The sequence below is a fragment of the Aulonocara stuartgranti genome (genome assembly GCF_965226115.1).
Source record: "Aulonocara stuartgranti genome assembly, chromosome: 22".
Taxonomy (NCBI): domain Eukaryota; kingdom Metazoa; phylum Chordata; class Actinopteri; order Cichliformes; family Cichlidae; genus Aulonocara; species Aulonocara stuartgranti.
In genome coordinates this window covers 35,490,013-35,507,882 of record NC_138957.1, presented here as the reverse complement: position 1 = coordinate 35,507,882, position 17,870 = coordinate 35,490,013, and the positions used below count along the sequence as shown (strand labels likewise).

Sequence of the window (17,870 nt, the reverse complement as noted above, 5' to 3'; positions counted from 1 at the left end):
CACGTGTCCTTGGATCTTGTTAAACTGGCCTTGAGAAAAAATTCCCGAAGCTGTAGGAACCCTGTGAACACGCTCATTAACATGTGGACCTGTGGGTTACTGATGTTAGCTGTGAAATCAAGTGTTACCAGTTGGTTTCTGTACCAGCTGCTGCTCATGTTTCAGGAAATCTTCATCCTTTAAATTCCCCCAAACCAACAACGTGGAACTTTCACTACTTTCTGAGTTGACTGTGCGTCTCAGGTTCAAGTCCAGTGGTGTGTCAGTTTGAATTTAAAGTGATTTCAGGGCACTTGGTGTGGTTAAGAAAATCTTTAAGCAAGCATTTTATGATTGATAGAAATCCCTGCAAACAGCTCAAAAATAATCAGTTTTATTCATCATTTATGTTTAAAAAAAAAAAAGCAAAAAGTTATACAGAAGGAAATTATGCATTTTTGGGGGAATATTTCCAGTACGTAATTGATTCTGGTACAGTTACTTCTGGAAGCTCTTAGTTGCTCAGCTCAAGTGCTGCTCATTGGGCAATTATTTGTGAAGTTAGTTTGGAAGAAATATCTGAATTAGCTTACATTTCAGTGGCCAATGACTTTTAAAACAGCCTGTGCAGAATCACCAGTCACTTTCTAGAAAAATGTTTTCAAAAATCTGCTGCTGCAGAATTCTTGAGTGTCATTGAGAGTGTTTCTATGGTGACAGGCGTGGCCTGAAGTTATGTGGTCGTGCCATCATGGTGACCGCCTTCAGAGAGTAGAAGTCTGAATCCTTCCAGGAGAACCAAACAATGCCATCTGGCCCCAGCAAGTTCTGAGCTTTCAGAGAGTAGTGCCCCCCCTGATGGAGACACGTGGAAGCATCAGTCTAATTTTACCATCAAACCATTGTTTCTTTTATTTCATACAAATTTACTGTTATTCTCACAATTTCTGGCAGAAAAACAACTTTGTAAGACTAGAACTTACCTTGTAGTAGACACCGTTGAGGTTAGCATAGAAACACTGGTGGAACCACCAGCCAGCGTGGCTGATCTCAGCACAGATGTTGCCCGTGTCTGGTGTGCTGAAACCCTGCAGGTCATGATACCAGCCGAACGAATCCTCCGCTGTCCCGCTGAAACCGGACACATGCAGGCGGTACTGGTTGTCCTCATCCTCGATTCTGCAGCGAGAGGAAAATGATCAAATCAAAACTATTCAAGGTTGGCTGATGATTTACTCCTGTTGTACTGTGCCAAACAGCTACTACTGTTTATAATAAGGTAGATGAAAACCACAAGGTGGAAACGTTAGTGCCTTTTCAGTTTTTATTGCATGTGACAGTTTTCGTTAAATGCAGCTCTGAATATAGTCTGTAAATCTGAATATAGTTCTGGGTCTGCAAAGAGAAGCCAGTGCGGACGTACACCTTCATTCTTTAACCAGCAGGGGGCAGTCTCTTCTGGCAGCACAAAGGTGTCTGGGTGTGTAGAAATCTATAACAGAACAGATCTACCATGCACTTTCAGTTTGAGGTTTTATGTATTGTTTAATCTTCTTTCAGCTGCTCTTTAGGAGTAACCACAGCGGACTACCTGCCTCCATCTCACCCTGTCCCCAGTATCCTCCAACACTACACTCGTGCATCTCCTCTGTGCGCTTCCCCTTTCCTCCTGCCTGGCAGCTCCATATTCAACATCCAGTATATTCTCTATTCCTCCTCTGCACAGGCTCAAACCATCTCAGTCTCACCACTCCAACCTTTTTCTCCAACCCTTCAGCATGACCTGTCCTTCTGATGAACTTATTTCTAATCCCGTCCATCCAAGTCACTCCCAGTGAAAATCTTAAGATCTTCATATCTCCTACGTCCAGCTCGGCCTCCTGCCTATTTGTTAGTGCCGCTGACTCCAAACCATAAATCATAAACCGCTCTTATTGAATACAGTAGGATCTTTTTTTTGTAAGTGATGCTCCTCGTTAGTGCCGAAAAGGAGTATAAGGCAGGTTTGCTTTAGGGCGAGCCTGCAGTGACATCAGCAAGTCCCTATTATTTGAGCATGGAGCATCCCTCAGTTCTTCAGTTTTCATCACTTCCTGTTTAAAAACAACAAGACAGTGAAAATCAGACAGACTTCACCACAGGTCTTCATTAACCATCGTTAAGAGCATCTCTCTTACTGAGTAAGTAACTGTCCAGTTCCTGTGCATTTACCACCTTTCATTCTTCTATTGTGTCTGTTTACCTGAAAGTGTGGTACAGAGCATGTTTGTGGGCGTGGCTCCAGTCCTGCAGGTCAATGCGGAGGCTGTAGTGGCCCTGGTTAGACAGCCGGTGCAGGTGCTGGTTCCCCAGCCAGTGTTCACCTCGCGGCTCGCCAAAGCCATCACGGTACTCAGACCATCCACGGTTGAAGCTCACTGACCCATCACGGCGCCGCTGCAACACTGTCCAGCCTCCACCTAGTGCACACACACACATAGAATTGTGTAAAGTGTGTGTAGTATCTGAGTGTTTCCATTACTGGCACTAGTATTGCAAGAACTAACACACCAGCTGTCTCACCCTCGGTCTCCATGTCGCAGTAGACCGGCCGGGCGGTGCCTGGTGACAGGACAATGGTGTAAACACCAGAACGACGGACACCGTTGTGATACAGAGACGCACAGTCTGATGGACAGAAAGACAGGGGCTGTACATCTGAAGGGAGACGGACAAAGTTAAAATGTACTGTGAAACATCAAATATCCCACAATTCATCACTGTGTTTGCTGCTGGTGCACCTGGCGGCAGTGTGTCTCGCATGCCGAGTGGTGGCGCAGTCCTGATCACGTTGACCTTGCAGCCCGTGTTGTGACTCATGTGGCGCGCGGTTGCCGACAGGTTTCGGAGCTGCACCTGCAGCTCGTACAGCAGCGCCGCGTGCACGTGGAGCAGCGTGTCGGCCTCGGCGTGACGGCGCTCCAGAGAACGCAACCGCTGGTGAAAGGTTGAGTTTAAGTTAACACTTTCTTCACCCTGAGCAGTGCAATGAGAGAAGATTCACCTTATTGTGTGGTCATAGTGAGGTTAGTCAAATAAATCCCTGAAAAAAGCAAATAGAAAGTAAAAAGAAGCTGAGATGGAGGAAGCTAGTTACCTTTTAGTCAACTTCAGCTTGCTTCATTTGTGTGTTATAAAAAGCCAACGTACCATCATTTTATTGTGAATGTTTTTATAATGGGAACAACAGTAACTAAATATAGCCCTCTGCTTAATAAAAGTGGGGTCAGCTGATCTCTAAGATGAACAGTAACACAATTTAAAGAGTAATTCCACCTGTCAGCTGACCTCTGTTTTACCAGGTGTTCCACAGGGCTCGGTGCTCAGACCACTGCTGTTTAATATCTACATGTTTCCTTAGACAAAAAGTTAACCACTTCAGCTGCTACTGAGCTCTAGACTGAGGAGGAAGGTTTGGCAGAAACGTAATGTCCAAATGCCTCTGTGACCGAACTTAATGTTGAAACTTGGTTTTATAGGTACATAATATTATTTGTTCTAATTAATTATTTATTAGTTTTAGAAGCCTGCAAGGATCCATTGTGGGTTGGGCAGACTGAGAATAATGTAGGATCCCGGCCTGCAGCTAATCCTGTTAGCGTTCAGGGTTAATGAGGACTTAGTGAGTGTCAAGACAGAGAGATATAGCGAGATAAAGGAGAGCGTTGTATTTCCCTGCATGAGTAATGTTCTCCACCCATTTAGATAAAAATCTTTTTTATTTCACTTTATTTAATTTATTTTATTTTTGAAACTCCAAAGATTAAAACATGTGTTTCCTGTTTCACTTTGTTCACTTTAATCGTGCATATGTTGTTCTTCTCTGTGTTTGGAGGATTTATTTTTCTCTTTTCTTCAGCACTAATTATAAGTAATCACACTACTAGAGACTAACTGTACTTTTTTTCACTCAAACTGATTTCTTGAATCAGGATTTATTTCTTTGCTTTGGAGATATGACATCACACTCTTTTTTTAAGCCCACGTGTCTCAAAATACAAATCTGTTCTTTACAAAGTTCAACACGACATCTCATGAACGTGGAGTAGACAGCAGGAAGTCTACCTGCATCTCCAGGGCCTTGACTCGATGCCGGTGGTTCCTCAGCTCCTCCTGGAGCCCTGACATCGTCTCTTTCAGCTCTTCCAGCTGCTCCTTTCTGTTTTCGTTCTCATGGAGCCAATAGGAGACGTCGTCTGTACACCGGAACATGTCTGGGCAGCGTTTTTGAGAATTTCCTACAGGAGGAAGTGTTGCAGTCAGTCGGCATTGTCCGTTAGACATCAGCTGACTGCTGAACTCACCGCACTCTGACGCTGATGAATTGCTGATAGTCTGGTTGAAGGTTTGGTTGGTGCTATCTTCAGCGCCAGTGTTGTCATTGCGTATCACCAGTGGGGCGTCAGGGGTCAGGTCGGTAAGCGTTTCCGTAAAGGAGGTAAAAGGATGCCAGTCAGCGTCCTCATAGTGGTCCTTTCTCATATCTGGCTCGTCCCAGTTTGTCTCCATGCTCGTGTCCCGTATGTCCCTGTTTGTTTGGATATTCCTGCCCGGTGCATCGGCGTCGGTTTCTGTGAGGGTGTTGGGGTGGGCATCATCATCATGGGTAACATCTGAGACCAGAAAGTCACTGTCGACAGGCTGGACGCACCAAACAATCAGTAATAAATAAAATATTAACACTTCAACCCGCTTCATTCTGAACAAATGACTCCTCCTTCCTGGCTGTTCACTTGTATCCGAAACAAATTCAGTTTACTGGTAAAATCAGTTTCAGTTACTGAGTCAGGATCAGACTCTGACATCATCGCAGAAAGATGCAGTCCAGATTTCACCCAAACGTAGGCATTAGGTCCAAAACTGTGGGAGATCTGAAAGAAAAAGTAAAATAAGGTGTATTGTGACCTTTAAACTCAGAGCCACACCAGCCAGGTCTCTGTGAATGTGCGAACCCGATCCAAAACAATGAATGTGGTTTAGAGTGGAGCCACTGTTTTGAACTGAATCAGTGCATAATCAAAAGCCATCCAGGAACAAATGAACTTCTTCACATCAGTCTTACAGCTCGTCTGTTAAGATTTCTGTTTTGTTGTGCCAAAATAACATTTCACAGGCATCTTAGATTAGATGAAACTTTATTTATTCCTCGGGTGGGTTCCTCCAGGAAATTCAGTTTCCAATAGCACAGCACCAACAGAAGTTGCAGAATGTGAGCAGGAATAATCATATATACACATATATATAAATACAGAGTATATAATAGGGATAAATAGAATAAACAGGAATAAGAATACAAGGGAATTACACATTTCAACTATTGTGTGTCTATTGCACTGTTGGATATTTTAAAATCTCATAAAAATTGCACAGTGAAAAAGGCACTACAGCTCAGTTGTTCCCGCCCTCTTTCCCCCCCGTGTCCCCTCCCTCTCCCCTCCAGCGAGGAGTTAAATGGTTTGATGGTGTGTGGGACAACGGAGAGAAGGCTTGGTGGATATTCAGAATTTAAAAAGGCTTTTTCCATCTAGATGACGATGCTTGTTTAATTTTGAATGTTTTACCTTCAGCAGGCCTCTTCCTGCAGCCTTTACACCTAAAACATGGGTGGACTTTGGCCTAAAAACATTCTCATATATCATTTAATGTACCAGGTATATGTAAGCACACGTCTTGGGGCAAGTTGAGAGTGTTGCCTTTTCCACACAACAACTACAATCTGACCTTTTGTTGTTATTCCCCAACACAAACAGAGCAGACGTTAAATAGCCTCAATCTGCAAACTTTTTTAATATAACCTATATAATGACCTCCTATAGGAATAGTGCAGATAATGCACAAGTGGTCAAGTGGGCCTCATGTATGCAGTCTGTATGCTTCACCCAGGCTCCACCCTTTACCTAAACCAAGTACTTCTGTTAGCTGTTGTCAGCTAGATGAGAGAAATACTAAACTGAATTATGTAGCATAAGAAACAAGTTTAGCTTTATTTATAAAGAAGGAATTATAAAGATCAGAGACAAAAAACTTGTATTAGTGCTGCAGTGCCGAAGATGGTCAAACTGTAAAGGAGGAGTAAAAGTTGATGAAAACTCATTAACATACTGCGCTGAACAATGAATCTTGTAGCTTTGACAATAAAACTGAATGAGTGCCGACTCTGAGTGTCTGTCCTCAACAGGTTTTTGCAGTGATTTTCTTAGATTTAAATCAGGTAAAACTAATCCTCCTAAGAAAACCTGATAAGTTTGAGATAATGTGTAATAAAAGTGTAACAGCAGTACACCAAACGATTAAACCTGCTGAGCTGACTACAGATCATTTTATATTTAAGATGAAAACTACTCTCCTACCTGCTGCCATGTCGCAGTGCTGAATTCAGCTGAATGGAAAAGTGTCAGGACAGCCAGGAAGCAGCATGTGTGTCTGTTTGTTCAGCACCGGGTATGACATCGTATCCTTATAATCCTCTAATGAGATTGGCAGCCAGTGGCCTGGAAAGTAATAGATTACATATAATGGGATTAGAGTAATGTGACAACAAGTTACAGTAATTGCATTACAGTGAACTAAAGAGGACTTTGTGTGTTTTAACTCTTTGCTTTAAGTGTATTAATTTTTTTGTGCTTTTACCGATCAGAACTTATTTTGTCCCCTATTCAGTATAAATCTTTGATTTTAGGTGAAGCTTTTTCGACCACGGATAACGCAAACGTGACAAATATTATTGAGAAAATTTATAATTTAAAGAACTGATGTGTTTAAATATCAAACAAATCTGAAACCTTGTGGGATTTTGACCAACTGGAATTTTTTTGTACTCTGGGCACCTCAAAGTGATTCGTGTTTCCTCCTGCGACAGGACAAGGGATCTTTCAGTTGTTAAGCAAACATCACCACACTATGGAGACACAAATGAGTTGCTGCTACAGGCTACAGACGGATGTAATTGTAACAGCAATCTGAAATACCTCTAAAACTCACTCAGCTGTCAGATTCAGCTGTGCTTCATTTTTAAATGTTAACATTATGATAAAACTACCTGATAATTTATAAGACTGTCTTTCTGCTAATGCTGTTACTGTGAATATTAATTCCAGATCTCTAAAACTGTCCAATTTCAGTATATTTATTGTCTTTGTTGAGTGTCGTCTCTCACACACACACACACACACACACACACACACACACACACACACACACACACTGTTACGTTTCGGTGTTGTCAGTGTGTTGTTTTTGGCGTGACTGTTATGTGTTTCCTGTTTACTTTGAAAGTCTGTGTTATCTTAGTGTTTTCAGTTTACGTTTCCCTGTCTCGTCAGTTCTAATTTGCCCCAGCTGTGTTTCCCTCCTGTTGTCCATTTTCCTGATTGCTCCCTCTATGTATTTAAACCCTGTGTTTCAGTGTGTCATGGTCGCGATCTCCCCCGTGTTGTAAATAGTTTGGTGTTTTGTTGTAAATAAATAGTTTGTTGTAAATAGCTTTAAATAGATTTGTCGATACTTTCGTTTTGGGATTTTGGTGGTGAGCTTTAGTGGGGTTTTTTGTGTGTTTTTTTTTTCTTTATTTTTACTTTTTTTCGTGTTGCACTCCGGTTGCCTAGGCCGGGGTGTAACACACACACACACACACACACACACACACACACACACACACACACACACACAGGCAGACTATAACAACTGGAAGTTTCCGGCTTTTTTAATACTGTCACTATCTTCAATTTGAGTCCAACTGACTACTTTTTCCATCAGACCATTAGCTCTTCGTTTTATCCCCAAGAATACTTGAGAGTTTTTAATGGACTGAATGTTCAAGGCTGTTTCCGCCTTTAATGGGTTTCTGTTTACCGTTTACCTCCACAAGCTGCTCCGTTTGTTCCATTAGAGAAACTGAAAGAACTGGAAAAAAGTACCGGTGTCACGGTGCTCTCAAAACGGACTTTAGATTTATGTTTGACTTTCAGAGCTTTGATTTATGCTTAAATTGCTTTCAACACAAAAGTTATTTGAAATAATGTGACATGCTGCAAGTGATAAGATGAAAAACTCTGTTGTATTATGATAATACTGTGAGTAAGGGGTTATCACGGGAGAACAAAAGCTCCTTTGATGTTGATGCCTTAAGCAAACTATAAGCAAACACTTCAGAACAGGTGGTGTTGGTGTGTGGGTGGTGCTTCCTTTGCTTTCACTAACTGTTAATTGCTGCATAGAGATACAGAAACTACTTGGTTAGCACAGGAAGAGATGAGCAAAATATTGTATGATTTTTGATAAATGTGACGCTATTCCGTCTGTCATGACAGCAGCTGAAGTGCTGAGTTAGAGTGCAGTATGGTGAGTAAAAACACAAAAAATGTATACATTTAATTAGTACCAACAGTTGCTTTTGGATGTTTAGTGTTGAGGTTTTTTCTTTTCTTTTTCTTTTTTTTTTTCTACCCTTCATCCACCTGGACATCCTCCCCACACTAAACGACTGGCGTTCCCTCTGGGATGATTCATGCAACCACTAGAGGGTGGTGTGATTTACAGTTTTTCTGAATTGCTAAAACACTAAATCCCATTGTAAAAACTAATCTGTCAACTATGAAAACTCTTTCGTCAAATCAACCTCACAGTTGCCAAAATCTTAAACACTATTCATCTGGTGAGGACACCATTTGCAAATCTGAATCTCCCGTTTACCAAAACTCTAAACACATTCTCAAACACAAAACACATTCAGCGGTGTGGTGCACTTGTACCCAGAATGGTGCACACAGGCAACAGAAGTTAAACACAACTAACACTGTTTTCATCATTAACACACTACCACTCAAAATTGAAAACACATGTTGCAACCTCTTCTGCTTTTTGCTCGATTGAATACAGCTTCATCCACGGAGATGTATTCATGAGGCCTAACCATTGAGTCAAGCTCAAAGATTCTCTGTACACAACAAACTAACTTTAGTTCTGTAAATGAATAATATGATGTATACATGTGCTATGCATACAAATATACTTGTAACTAAATAGTATTTTGTTTAGAACTGAAAGACGGCCACATGAGGGTGGAAGAACACGCACGCGCTCACAACACCAGGAGACACTTATTGTGGATATGGTCCGTCAGAATAATGCAGTTCGACTGCATGAAATACAGCAGTGGATTACAGAAGACAACATACATGTTGAATCTAGCAAAAAGGAAAAGAAAAGGTTGCAATGTCATAGGTCAGTGTGCCATTATTGAACTGCCTGGTCAGCGTGGTGGAAACGTACCTATCTGTGGTGCCATCAGCAGCTATGGGGTTCTCCACAGTCTGTTACTGTTGGGCCGTACAACACCGAACTTATAGCAACATCCCTGGAGGGTCTACGGGATGCTTTGCTCGAGTAGAGAGATCGCGAGCAGGCAGAGCTTCCCATATCATTTGAGACAACGTGAGCTTTCACCGAGGTCCAAGAATATGCAACTGGTTTCACAATGAGCATTTTTATCAATCTGTTTCTTCCACCATACTCTCCCTTTTGAACCCTATCAAGGAGTTTTTCTCAGCATGGAGATGGAAAGTACAGTGGGGCAAAAAAGTATTTAGTCAGCCACCGATTGTGCAAGTTCCCCCACTTAAAATGATGACAGAGGTCAGTAATTTGCACCAGAGGTACACTTCAACTGTGAGAGACAGAATGTGAAAAAAAAAATCCATGAATCCACATGGTAGGATTTGTAAAGAATTTATTCGTAAATCAGGGTGGAAAATAAGTATTTGGTCACCTCAAACATGGAAAATCTCTGGCTCTCACAGACCTGTAACGTCTTCTGTAAGAAGCTTTTCTGTCCCCCACTCGTTACCTGTATGAATGGCAGCTGTTTGAACTCATCATCTGTATAAAAGACACCTGTCCACAGTCTCAAACAGTCAGTCTCCAAACTCCGCCATGGCCAAGACCAAAGAGCTTTCGAAGGACACCAGGAAAAGTATTGTAGACCTGCACCAGACTGGGAAGAGTGAATCTACAATAGGCAAGCAGCTTGGTGTGAAAAAATCAACTGTGGGAGCAATCATCAGAAAATGGAAGACATACAAGACCACTGATAATCTCCCTCGATCTGGGGCTCCACGCAAGATCTCATCCCGTGGGGTCAAAATGATCATGAGAACGGTGAGGAAAGATCCCAGAACCACACGGGGGGACCTGGTGAATGACCTGCAGAGAGCTGGGACCAAAGTAACAAAGGTCACCATCAGTAACACACTACAACGGCAGGGAATCAAATCCCGCAGTGCCAGACGTGTTCCGCTGCTGAAGCCAGTGCATGTCCAGGCCCGTCTGAAGTTTGCCAGAGAGCACATGGATGATACAGCAGAGGATTGGGAGAATGTCATGTGGTCAGATGAAACCAAAGTAGAACTTTTTGGTATAAACTCAACTCGTCGTGTTTGGAGGAAGAAGAATACTGAGTTGCATCCCAAGAACACCATACCTACTGTGAAGCATGGGGGTGGAAACATCATGCTATGGGGCTGTTTTTCTGCCAAGGGGACAGGACGACTGATCCGTGTTAAGGACAGAATGAATGGGGCCATGTATCGTGAGATTTTGAGCCAAAACCTCCTTCCATCAGTGAGAACTTTGAAGATGAAACGAGGCTGGGTCTTCCAACATGACAATGATCCAAAACACACCGCCCGGGCAACAAAGGAGTGGCTCCGTAAGAAGCATTTGAAAGTCCTGGAGTGGCCTAGCCAGTCTCCAGACCTCAACCCCATAGAAAATCTGTGGCGGGAGTTGAAAGTCCGTGTTGCTCGGCGACAGCCCCAAAACATCACTGCTCTCGAGAAGATCTGCATGGAGGAATGGGCCAAAATACCAGCTACTGTGTGTGCAAACCTGGTAAAGACCTATAGTAAACGTTTGACCTCTGTTATTGCCAACAAAGGTTATGTTACAAAGTATTGAGTTGTATTTTTGTTATTGACCAAATACTTATTTGCCACCCTGATTTACCAATAAATTCTTTACAAATCCTACCATGTGGATTCATGGATTTTTTTTTCACATTCTGTCTCTCACAGTTGAAGTGTACCTCTGGTGCAAATTACTGACCTCTGTCATCATTTTAGGTGGGGGAACTTGCACAATCGGTGGCTGACTAAATACTTTTTTGCCCCACTGTATACGACGAAACCCTCACACAAAGGAAAATCTACTTCAAGCAATGAATGGAGCATGGTGAGATGGGAATCTTGCCAGGGCTGGATTGGGCATGCTAAAGGATGCTTTCCTTGTTGCATCGCAAGGGAGACCATAACATATGATGTGGATGAAGTCGTGTGACCTGACCCAGCACAGAGATGCTGAGGCAGATTAAATTATCTGAATATGCTGTAAAAATATATATATTTTTATGTATATGTAACTTTTTTATTGCAGTTTTTTTTGTTAAAATGTGAGTGCAAGAATAAATGAATGAATAGATGATGATTATTTTCCAGCTATCCCACAGCGTTTTGTATTTATTTCTGTTTGCACATTGGCTGGTTTTGTGTGGCTTTTGACAGTAGTGGTTGATTTTGATAAAAGTTAAAGTAGTTTTGGGTCAAATGTTTGGTTTTGCAAGACAAGTTGAAGGTTTTGTGTGTGTAGCTTGAATTTTACAGTTTGTGTTTAGTGTTTTGGGACAAAGAGATGAGATTTTAGGAAATGTGTTTTAGCAATTCAGAAAAACTGTAATGAAACATGCAACATTTCCTGGAATTAGTGATACCATCACTCACAATGCTAGAGGCTGTTTACACAAACATTTATTAATGATTTCAGTTTCTGTCGTTTAGACTACAAACCTGCTTTTGAAGCCAGGAATCAGACTGCCACGGTCTGTGGTCAAATGGTGTTTGTGTGGAATGCAGGATGTGGACTAATGTTGAACTCACTTGATAAAACAAAAAACAAACAAATGAAAATTAAAAATCAAAATCAAACAGGGCAGGACAATAAATGCAAGTTCAAGGACCCTCCTGGGAAATAAGAGGCACAAAGCACAAGGGGACACTCAGCTAATATATACAGAAGGGTGATTGGAGCAGAAAGGAGACACCTCGGGGACAGAACTGAACTAAATCAGAATAACAAGCAACAGAAGAAAAGTAAAACATGAAAGCAAAGACAGATGACTATCAAAATAAAGCAGGAAGTGAGTAAACTGATATGACAGACTAACATACAGATTTGACACAATGTGACACAAGGAGAAGACTCAGATGGTAAACAGATGAAGCCTTAAACAGGATACTAACAGCAGAAACGTAACTAAATAAGTTTCAACAATAACAAAACTAAGAACCAAATAGAAGACCGGGATGTTAAACAGGCACAAAATGAAACATCTGGATCCAAAACCAGAACCCCTACGGTTCCCCCTGCAGGTAGCTTGCTCTCAGGACTTAAGACCACGTGAGTCCAACTCAAATCAAAGATAAAGACAAAGTGTTGTCTAACTGAATTCTTAGCTGCAAGTTAACTAGTCTAGTTTTCAGAAAATAGATGTTATCTTTCAAATGAACTCCCTCATATTTATTTAGAGTTGTAGTGAACTGTTTTATGTATCTAAATACTTAAAGTAAGGTGTGGGTGCAAGCCAAACCCTAACTTTAAATGAGTCTCTGGTGACTTGATGGATGTTAAAATGTAAAGGTGATAAATGTCAGAGCTCAGTATTCATAAAGAGACGTTCCTGGTGAGTTTTTGGGAGAAGCGGAGGAAGGTAAGGAGGTTAAAGCCATGGTTCCTTCACCTTTCCCATGGTATTACCAGCACCCGTCTCCATCAGGGTCATCATTACAATAGAATTAGTTAAATCACCTGAGACTTAATCAAAACTTTACCTTTGTAGTCATACATTGTGGACTCAGACAACAAAAAGATGTGAATGTTTGTGTAGAAGTCCAAACTCTTACTCACACATTTGACCCTCCTCTTCCTCTTTGTTTGAACATGTCAGTCCGGTGCTAATCGGCTAATATGCTGCAGATATTTACAACACAACAACATCAGCGTCAGCAGTGTGGGGATTTGCCACGGTGTATTTATCTTCACTGATTTTTCTGACTTTATAGTCTGAGAACATCAAGTCTGTTTGTCTGATGGGCACTGCACACAAATCTGTCGATAACAGTCTGAAAGGAGACGGCCACTCGGGAGCGAATCGTCTACCGAGGCCATTGCTCGTTACTTTTTAAAATAAAGAAAGACATTTAATGGATTCTTCTTTTGCAGATGCTCCATTCCTGCAGCAAATTTCATTAAAATTTTCCTGGTAATTTTTGTGTAGTCTTACAAACTGATAATTAGAGAAGTGCCATTGAAAACGTACAAACAGGCACAGATGGAAACAGCTCATTATCAGTTTTCTGCTGGTCTGATGTCATAACATGAACACATTATAAACACATTTTAATACTACGATGAGTATGCTCACAGGTCCAATGTATTTGTACTAAATTTAACTATGTTACTTTCTACTTTGGATGCAAATATTAATATCAACATTATATAGTAAGTAATTAAAATAACCAGCTGGTGTGATGATAAAGAGATTTATACAACAATACCTAAACAATAACCGTCCAACAGCACATCTGCTTAACTGCATATGACTTATGACTAGCTTGCAAAACAAGTATCCCAGATAAAAATACATATGACCTTAATAATAAATAAATGTAACAAATAAATAATAATAATAATAATAATAATACAGCAGTAAGAGGAAACCCACAAACAAACATCAGTGTCAAAAATAATAACCACATTACTCCAAGAAACAAGTAAACAAAACAAAACAAAACAAGGAGAAAAAAAAAAAAAAAAAAAGAAAGAGTCCCTCCATCTAACGTTAGCCAATCAGACCATTTCTCACTCTGTCACAGTCTGGCAGAGGCAGACTGCATGTATTGTGAAGAGTGGACCCAAAGTGCAGACATGAAGGAACTTGGACCAAAGCTTGAGTATTAACAATAAGCGAGCCGTTTAATACGGCTGATAAAGTACAAAAACAAAAGGCAGATGCACACAAGAAACAACTTAGCTAGAACTAAACTGGGAAAACAAAATGATAAACACAAAAGGCAAAGAACAAAACCTTGAACGGTGCAAAAAACCTAAACATGGAACATCCTGGAGCTGTGACGTGGAACAACAGACAACCTGACAAAGAATGAACAGAAACACACAGACTAAATACACACAAGGGTGATTAGGGGAAGTGGAAACACATGGGGAAACAGCTGACACTATTCTGACATAACGAGACAAAGGAAGCAAAGCTGACTACACTGACATAGAACACAGACCTTCAGAATAAAACAGGAAACATGAGACGCAGATAAGACAATATAAACTTGACAACATAAGCAGCATGAAACAGGGAGAGGGAAACTTAAATACAGGGGTAGAAAACACAAAGAGAAACTAATAAACAAATGAACTTAGCTACCCTAAAGAACTAAAACATAACATCCAAATGAACGAAAACTCAAAACGCTGGGTCAAAAGACCAGGAACGTGACACACTCTTCAGACTCCTTCAGAAAGAACAAGTTCACTGCAAATCCTACAGGGGGGTGGCGGTGTGATTGGTTGGAATAGCAGTGTGACTGAATCCTCTGCTCTGGGTCAATCCATCACAAGCTGCAGCTACACTTGCAAATGAACACACAATCACACTGGAGACACCTCGTGCACAGCTTCACAGAGGGAGAGAGGTGTAGACTGTTTTTGCTATGCAGTTCTGTGCGCCACTAAGTTAACCTCTATGCTGATCAATATTGCATCATGCAGGAACGGATATAAAGATTGTGGAAGGCGGATGAAGCGTGAATATGGCAACGTGTTTACTGTGGGGAAGTAACTTTGAAGCAGAGTCAGGACAGGCTTCGTGGTCTGAACATCACGAGTGTCAACACAGGACTTCAGTACATCTGATGGTTGTTTTTGTCAAACATGACTGACCCACAAAGCCAAACGCTGACTATGAAGTTCTTACAGAGGATGCAAGATGTTACAATTAAAATATTAAAAACTAGTTATTTTAATATGCACACAACCCAACAAAAGGACGTTTTACAGCTTCATTAAAAAAGAAAACAAAAATGTCCACAAAAGTCCCCAAGTCTTTTAAAAGTCCTTAAATCAGGCTTTTAAATAAACATATATTTTTTTCAGCAATCACAGACAAACCTGTTAGTTGTGAGAGATTCAGAGATATTTCTGTGGGATTTTAGATGTGACCTGTCAGACATTTAAAAAATATATAAATAATGTCCGACTGCTTTTCCAAGAAAGTTTAGCCCTGCGAGCTTGAACGAAAGAACGATGAGTGTCCCTGTTTGGAGGGGTCGAGCGATGGGAGGAAGTAAGAACGTCATCATTGGTATGTTTGTGCTTTGGTGACAGAGTATAAAATCAGTCAGTGCATCAGAGGAACAGAACAGCAGAAATCTGTTTCACTGCTAAACAACAAACTGCATCAGACAGAGAGTCAGAGGGCAGGTGGTGAGTGTCTTCATTATGTGTTGTTATTTATTTACTTTATAGTCTTTTATTTATTTTAATATTCTAAGATATAACAGCTAAAGCAAAAGCAACAGAACAGATTGTTTATATGTAATGAAGATAATTTTATATTAAAAATTTCAGCATTTTACAGTGATGTGAATGTTTGAGAGAATTGTACTTTGTTACTCTGTTGCATATATTCTTAATTTTGTATTTTATTTTAAAAAAAATGCTTTAACTTAACATAAAAAAGTGAAAAAGTGGTTTCTTTGATGTTTGATTGGTATAAATGTAATGTTTAGGAATGCATAAATACAGCAGTGCAATGACACATGTCGCAAGCTTTTGATAGAAGACAACATGAACAAAATGTGCCATTTAAAAAATTATTTTATGCCTGATTCGCATTTTCATTCCATTGTTTGACATTTACTTCTTACTTCTGTCATGTGAAATTTTGTTCATGTGTGTTTTCATTCTGTCTCCCTGTGGAAATATGGGACTATATATATATAACTCTGTAGAGTTTAGAAACTAGAATATTGGTGAATATATCGAAAGAAATTTGAGAATAATTTGATTTTTGCACTATAAATGTCTTACCTTTTGACCTCTTAACCTAACCTATTGTTTAATTACAATTATCTTATCTTATCTTATCTTATCTTATCTTATCTCATCTTATCTTATCAGAGTGCATTTTGGAAGAAGACACTGATTTAAAGCCAGGATGAACTTAACCTGACTGTAACTGTGGTTGTCTTGTACTGTGTATTTCAACAGCAGATGCACAGAGAATGTGTCCTGTGTTGCTATTGGTGGCTGTAATAGTAGTGGACGTGGCCAGAGGAGCTGAAAGTCAATGCTGGGACCATCCCGTCTGTCAGGAGGTCAACTCAGAGAGGAGCATGATGGTAAACGCACACACACTGAGGCTGAACCAAAGCTGTGAAACTGCAGGCCAAGAAGAGCTGAGGATAAATAGTGAGAAGTGAGAAGTTTACCGTGCACAGATGATTTTAAGGGCCCAAGGTTGCATACAGACAGATTTGTCAGTGCTGCTGACCAAGTAGAATTACAGAGGTGATTCCACCATTCAGCGTTTCTGATCGATAACTGACGTCTTGATGTAAAATGTTATAGAAATGACAGAAAACGAGGGACAGAAGACCATAAATTCAAGGCCACAAACAAATCATTAATTTGATGCAGCATCATGATGGACTGTATATATGAGATGAGTCACTGTGAAGTCATTTACTGGGTTTCACTGGTAGACTCAGCATGGGGTGGGTTTTCAGCCTGGGACGCCTGAACTCCCATCATTTGAGATTGGAGCAAAGGGAATTATGGGAAAACGTTATCATCTAAAATTTGGTCAGATGATAGCCTTTGATGGTTTGCACGTTTTGTCCTGCAGGAGTGTATTCAGCTTTGCCACTATGAAAACAACAAGATGCCCATCATCCCTGGTGATGCCCACCTGCAGCCTCCTCCCCCATCGGGCCCTCTTTCTCTTTTACCTTTCCCTCCGCCCTTCTTCTCCTCTCCTCAGGCCAAACGCTCCTACTCCATGGAGCATTTCCGCTGGGGGAAGCCTGTTGGGCGAAAACGCCGCCCGATTAAAATCTATACCACCAACGGTCTGGAGGAGGAGTCGGCGGAGCTTTTCCCCGGTGAGATGAAAAAGCGGGAGCTCGCTGGTGAGATGATGACGATGGACGATAACGAGGGGAAGTTAGCAGAGGGGGGCCAGGAGGAGGTGCCAGATGACAGCCATGAGAAAAAAGATGAAATGTACAAGATGAAGCACTTTCGCTGGGGCGGCCTGCCGGCAAGCAAGCGTTACGGCGGGTTCATGAAGAGCTGGGACGAGCGCAGCCAGAGGCCGCTGATCACGCTCTTCAAAAACGTCATCAACAAAGAAGCCCAGGAGGAGAAGAGGGAGCAGTGAGGAGGGAGAAAAGAGGGAGGGATGGAGAGAAGACGAGCAGACAGAAAAGTTTTATTCACAACTGCAAACAAGTCCTGTGACTAAATACAAGATGTGTTTTTGTCATTGCCACATTATGACAGGGTTATTAATCCATGAGTGCCGCATGATGTAATACGTCCATGAGCAGGAAATATGAAATTATTTGAATACCCCAGTTTTCCAAGTTTTTGGATATTTTGATTCAAAACACGGTAACCACCAAATATTACCAGATCCAATCAGCCTTTCTGTACAAAACAACGTTGGGGCTGCTTTCCATTTGTTTGAGCTGAATAACCAACGAGGAGAGAAAAGAACAAAGGGAAAG

The 17,870-nt window shown here is 41.1% G+C and overlaps 2 protein-coding genes across 2 annotated transcripts; one reads left to right on the top strand and one right to left on the bottom strand.

The window, feature by feature from the left end:
* Window positions 1–357: 357 nt before the first annotated feature.
* Window positions 358–13,035, bottom strand: LOC309699514 (angiopoietin-4-like). Its single transcript, XM_082522569.1, has 9 exons — window positions 12,973–13,035; window positions 11,856–11,944; window positions 6,369–6,509; window positions 4,084–4,889; window positions 2,760–2,994; window positions 2,542–2,676; window positions 2,222–2,438; window positions 963–1,158; window positions 358–834 (listed from the first exon to the last, which is right to left on the bottom strand). Exons 4-9 carry the CDS (start codon window positions 4,714–4,716, stop codon window positions 688–690), a joined length of 1,563 nt encoding a protein of 520 aa, XP_082378695.1. The 5' UTR covers window positions 4,717–4,889; window positions 6,369–6,509; window positions 11,856–11,944; window positions 12,973–13,035; the 3' UTR covers window positions 358–687.
* Window positions 13,036–16,364: 3,329 nt separating this feature from the next.
* Window positions 16,365–17,521, top strand: LOC309698462 (pro-opiomelanocortin-like; the record flags this gene model as incomplete). The annotated part of the gene is made up of 2 exons (XM_082520911.1): window positions 16,365–16,481; window positions 16,988–17,521. 2 exons carry the CDS (start codon window positions 16,365–16,367, stop codon window positions 17,519–17,521), a joined length of 651 nt encoding a protein of 216 aa, XP_082377037.1.
* Between the last annotated feature and the right edge of the window lie 349 nt (window positions 17,522–17,870).